This window comes from Dipodomys ordii, unplaced genomic scaffold, assembly GCF_000151885.1.
Source record: "Dipodomys ordii isolate 6190 unplaced genomic scaffold, Dord_2.0 Scaffold69, whole genome shotgun sequence".
Taxonomy (NCBI): Eukaryota; Metazoa; Chordata; class Mammalia; order Rodentia; family Heteromyidae; genus Dipodomys; species Dipodomys ordii.
In genome coordinates this window covers 2,013,916-2,020,012 of record NW_012267285.1, presented here as the reverse complement: position 1 = coordinate 2,020,012, position 6,097 = coordinate 2,013,916, and the positions used below count along the sequence as shown (strand labels likewise).

General features: G+C 46.2%; 1 protein-coding gene across 2 annotated transcripts in view; it reads right to left on the bottom strand.

Moving 5' to 3' along the window:
• Nucleotides 1-6,097, bottom strand: part of Cracr2a (calcium release activated channel regulator 2A) — a 34,197-nt gene that overhangs the window by 9,459 nt on the left and 18,641 nt on the right. For both annotated transcript variants that reach the window (XM_013023713.1, XM_013023714.1), the window contains 2 exons: nt 5,928-6,071; nt 4,786-4,876 (listed from right to left, as the gene is read on the bottom strand). In XM_013023713.1, the coding sequence (XP_012879167.1) occupies nt 4,786-4,876; nt 5,928-6,071 (235 nt within the window). The remainder of the gene's footprint in view (nt 1-4,785; nt 4,877-5,927; nt 6,072-6,097) is intronic.

The following is a 6,097-nucleotide window of genomic DNA, read 5'->3' as shown; positions in this document are numbered from 1 at the left end:
CATCCATCCACCCACCCATCCACCCACCCACCTATCCATCCATCCATCCATCCAACCACCCATCCATCCATCCATCCACCCATCCATCCATCCATCCACCCATCCACCCACCCACCCATCTATCCATCCATCCATCCATCCACCCATCCACCCATTATCCATCCATCCATCTATCCATCCATCTATCCACCCATCCATCATCCATCTGCCCATTCATCCATCCATACACCTGCCACCCACCCATCCACCCATCAACCATCCATTTTCCATTCATCTCTCTATCTGTCCATTTATCCAGTCATTCATCTATCCACTCACCAACCATCCATTTATCCATCCATCACCCATCGATTTATCCATTCACTCTTCCACCCACTCATCCATCCATCCATTTATTCATTAATCCATCCACCTACCCACCCATCCATGCATTCGTACATACATACATAAATGTATCCATGTATCCAACCATCTATTCACCATCCATCTATCCAGACATTTATCCATCTACCCATCCACCCACCCATCCATCCATTCACCCATCCATCTATCTACCATCTATCCATCCATCCATTTATCCATCCATTCACCCATCCATCTATCTACCATCTATCCATCCATCCATTTATCCATCCATTCACCCATCCATCTATCTACCATCTATCCATCCATCCATTTATCCATCCATTCACCCATCCATCTATCTACCATCTATCCATCCATCCATTTATCCATCCATTCACCCATCCATCTATCTACCATCTATCCATCCATCCATTTATCCATCCATTCACCCATCCATCTATCTACCATCTATCCATCCATCCATTTATCCATCCATTCACCCATCCATCTATCTACCATCTATCCATCCATCCATTTATCCATCCATTCACCCATCCATCTATCTACCATCTATCCATCCATCCATTTATCCATCCATTCACCCATCCATCTATCTACCATCTATCCATCCATCCATTTATCCATCCATTCACCCATCCATCTATCTACCATCTATCCATCCATCCATTTATCCATCCATTCACCCATCCATCTATCTACCATCTATCCATCCATCCATTTATCCATCCATTCACCCATCCATCTATCTACCATCTATCCATCCATCCATTTATCCATCCATTCACCCATCCATCTATCTACCATCTATCCATCCATCCATTTATCCATCCATTCACCCATCCATCTATCTACCATCTATCCATCCATCCATTTATCCATCCATTCACCCATCCATCTATCTACCATCTATCCATCCATCCATTTATCCATCCATTCACCCATCCATCTATCTACCATCTATCCATCCATCCATTTATCCATCCATTCACCCATCCATCTATCTACCATCTATCCATCCATCCATTTATCCATCCATTCACCCATCCATCTATCTACCATCTATCCATCCATCCATTTATCCATCCATTCACCCATCCATCTATCTACCATCTATCCATCCATCCATTTATCCATCCATTCACCCATCCATCTATCTACCATCTATCCATCCATCCATTTATCCATCCATTCACCCATCCATCTATCTACCATCTATCCATCCATCCATTTATCCATCCATTCACCCATCCATCTATCTACCATCTATCCATCCATCCATTTATCCATCCATTCACCCATCCATCTATCTACCATCTATCCATCCATCCATTTATCCATCCATTCACCCATCCATCTATCTACCATCTATCCATCCATCCATTTATCCATCCATTCACCCATCCATCTATCTACCATCTATCCATCCATCCATTTATCCATCCATTCACCCATCCATCTATCTACCATCTATCCATCCATCCATTTATCCATCCATTCACCCATCCATCTATCTACCATCTATCCATCCATCCATTTATCCATCCATTCACCCATCCATCTATCTACCATCTATCCATCCATCCATTTATCCATCCATTCACCCATCCATCTATCTACCATCTATCCATCCATCCATTTATCCATCCATTCACCCATCCATCTATCTACCATCTATCCATCCATCCATTTATCCATCCATTCACCCATCCATCTATCTACCATCTATCCATCCATCCATTTATCCATCCATTCACCCATCCATCTATCTACCATCTATCCATCCATCCATTTATCCATCCATTCACCCATCCATCTATCTACCATCTATCCATCCATCCATTTATCCATCCATTCACCCATCCATCTATCTACCATCTATCCATCCATCCATTTATCCATCCATTCACCCATCCATCTATCTACCATCTATCCATCCATCCATTTATCCATCCATTCACCCATCCATCTATCTACCATCTATCCATCCATCCATTTATCCATCCATTCACCCATCCATCTATCTACCATCTATCCATCCATCCATTTATCCATCCATTCACCCATCCATCTATCTACCATCTATCCATCCATCCATTTATCCATCCATTCACCCATCCATCTATCTACCATCTATCCATCCATCCATTTATCCATCCATTCACCCATCCATCTATCTACCATCTATCCATCCATCCATTTATCCATCCATTCACCCATCCATCTATCTACCATCTATCCATCCATCCATTTATCCATCCATTCACCCATCCATCTATCTACCATCTATCCATCCATCCATTTATCCATCCATTCACCCATCCATCTATCTACCATCTATCCATCCATCCATTTATCCATCCATTCACCCATCCATCTATCTACCATCTATCCATCCATCCATTTATCCATCCATTCACCCATCCATCTATCTACCATCTATCCATCCATCCATTTATCCATCCATTCACCCATCCATCTATCTACCATCTATCCATCCATCCATTTATCCATCCATTCACCCATCCATCTATCTACCATCTATCCATCCATCCATTTATCCATCCATTCACCCATCCATCTATCTACCATCTATCCATCCATCCATTTATCCATCCATTCACCCATCCATCTATCTACCATCTATCCATCCATCCATTTATCCATCCATTCACCCATCCATCTATCTACCATCTATCCATCCATCCATTTATCCATCCATTCACCCATCCATCTATCTACCATCTATCCATCCATCCATTTATCCATCCATTCACCCATCCATCTATCTACCATCTATCCATCCATCCATTTATCCATCCATTCACCCATCCATCTATCTACCATCTATCCATCCATCCATTTATCCATCCATTCACCCATCCATCTATCTACCATCTATCCATCCATCCATTTATCCATCCATTCACCCATCCATCTATCTACCATCTATCCATCCATCCATTTATCCATCCATTCACCCATCCATCTATCTACCATCTATCCATCCATCCATTTATCCATCCATTCACCCATCCATCTATCTACCATCTATCCATCCATCCATTTATCCATCCATTCACCCATCCATCTATCTACCATCTATCCATCCATCCATTTATCCATCCATTCACCCATCCATCTATCTACCATCTATCCATCCATCCATTTATCCATCCATTCACCCATCCATCTATCTACCATCTATCCATCCATCCATTTATCCATCCATTCACCCATCCATCTATCTACCATCTATCCATCCATCCATTTATCCATCCATTCACCCATCCATCTATCTACCATCTATCCATCCATCCATTTATCCATCCATTCACCCATCCATCTATCTACCATCTATCCATCCATCCATTTATCCATCCATTCACCCATCCATCTATCTACCATCTATCCATCCATCCATTTATCCATCCATTCACCCATCCATCTATCTACCATCTATCCATCCATCCATTTATCCATCCATTCACCCATCCATCTATCTACCATCTATCCATCCATCCATTTATCCATCCATTCACCCATCCATCTATCTACCATCTATCCATCCATCCATTTATCCATCCATTCACCCATCCATCTATCTACCATCTATCCATCCATCCATTTATCCATCCATTCACCCATCCATCTATCTACCATCTATCCATCCATCCATTTATCCATCCATTCACCCATCCATCTATCTACCATCTATCCATCCATCCATTTATCCATCCATTCACCCATCCATCTATCTACCATCTATCCATCCATCCATTTATCCATCCATTCACCCATCCATCTATCTACCATCTATCCATCCATCCATTTATCCATCCATTCACCCATCCATCTATCTACCATCTATCCATCCATCCATTTATCCATCCATTCACCCATCCATCTATCTACCATCTATCCATCCATCCATCTATCCATCCATCCACCCATCCATCTATCCATTTATTCATCACCCATCCATCCATGTATGCATGCATCCATCCATTTATGCCTGCAATCATCCATCCATCCATCTACCCATGCATCTATCCACTTATCCATCCATCCATCCATCCACCCATTTTTCTACCCATCCACCCACCCACCCATTCATCCAGGCATTTATCCATCCAACCATCCTTCCATGCCCCCATCCGTTCCTTAATCCCTCCATCCAGATGGACAGATGGCCAATCGGCCGTCTCTCTGTGCATCTCTTGGTTTAGCGAATGTCCACCCCTGGGGTAGGAGCTGAGCATCCCGTGTTCACAGGGAGAGACAGATGGTGGCCAATAAAAACGATCAAGTGCATCTTAGACCCTGGCTGAAGGCGACAATCATCTTGAAAAATAACAAAGCTGGGGGAAAGGGGGTTCGGGGCCGCGCGGGGCAGGGGGGCGGGGGGATGGACGTACTGACCTTCAGCAGGAACTGCTCTCGCTCCTTCTGTATCTGCTCCTCCATCTCCTCGTACAGGTGCTGAATCTCATCGTCGTAAGCGGCAATCTTCCTACAGTGGGGGAGAAGGTGCTCACGGGGACACCTGACCCCCAGCAGCCACCCCAAAGCTCAGACCCCCAACCCCTTCACCCCCCCTCCAAGCTGCGGGGCTGGGGTGCCGCGCAGGCCACGGGCCCCGGGCCCCAGAGGCTCAGATGGATCTATTCCACTTAACTTTTATTTTTTGGCCAGTCTTGGGACTTGAACTCAGGGCCTCGGCACTGTCCCTGAGCTTTTATTTGCTCAAGGCTGGTGCTCTACTGCTTGAGCCACAGCGCCATTGCTGGGTTGGGGGTTTTTGGTGGTTCATTGGAGAGAAGAGTCTCATCAACTCTTCTGCTCAGGCTGGCTTCAAAGTCTGTGTGTGTGTGTGTGTGTGTGTGTGTGTGCTCACGCACACGCATGCGTGCACTGATACTGGACTTTGAGCTCATTCCCTTGTTAAACTGTTTCACTCAGGCTGGTGCTCTACCGCGTGGCTCCGGCCCCAGATGCCAGGGGCACTGGGAAGCGGGAGACCCAGAGTCCTTGGCTGTCACTCACCCAGGGCTGGGCAGTGTAGGGCTGGAACTTAGTCCTGGTTTTCCACCGTGAGCCGGCGTGGAGCGTGACCAAACGCTGGCCACCGGGAGGCCGGCGCCCGGTCATCTCCCAGTGACCCACTTCACAGCTGTGTGTCCCGGGACACGTGGCTTTCTGTACCTCTGCTTTCTCATCTCTACCATCCCGTACGTGAAGTACTGAGACTAGCACCCGGTAGACAGTAAGTGCTCAGTGAATGTGAATAATAGCACCTGGCTGTGCATACAAAGAACTTGAAATAGCCTTGCGTATGCAGGCAGTGTTCAATAAATGTGAGCAGGGGCACATGTGCAAAGAGTACTTAGCACAGCACCTGGTATACAGTAAGTGCTCAATAAACGCAAGCCAAGGCTCACATGCAAAGAGTACTTAGCACAGCACCCGGTACCTAGTAAGTGCTCAATGAGCGCGAGCCAGGGCTCCCGTCCTGGCGTGGCCTCTGGCGTATATCTGCGCTCTGCGCCCCCGGCAGGCGTCACCTTTGCAGTGCGCCCTCCAGCTCGCTCTTCTCCTCCTGAGCCTCCTGGAGCTGCGAGAGGATTCTGGACAGGAAGTCTTCCAAGCCCGACCGCAAGTGTGGCTCCTTCCTCAGCCGCAGCCAGAGCTGTCTGACGCCACCTTCGCTGTGGGGAGGGTTGGGGGGATGTGG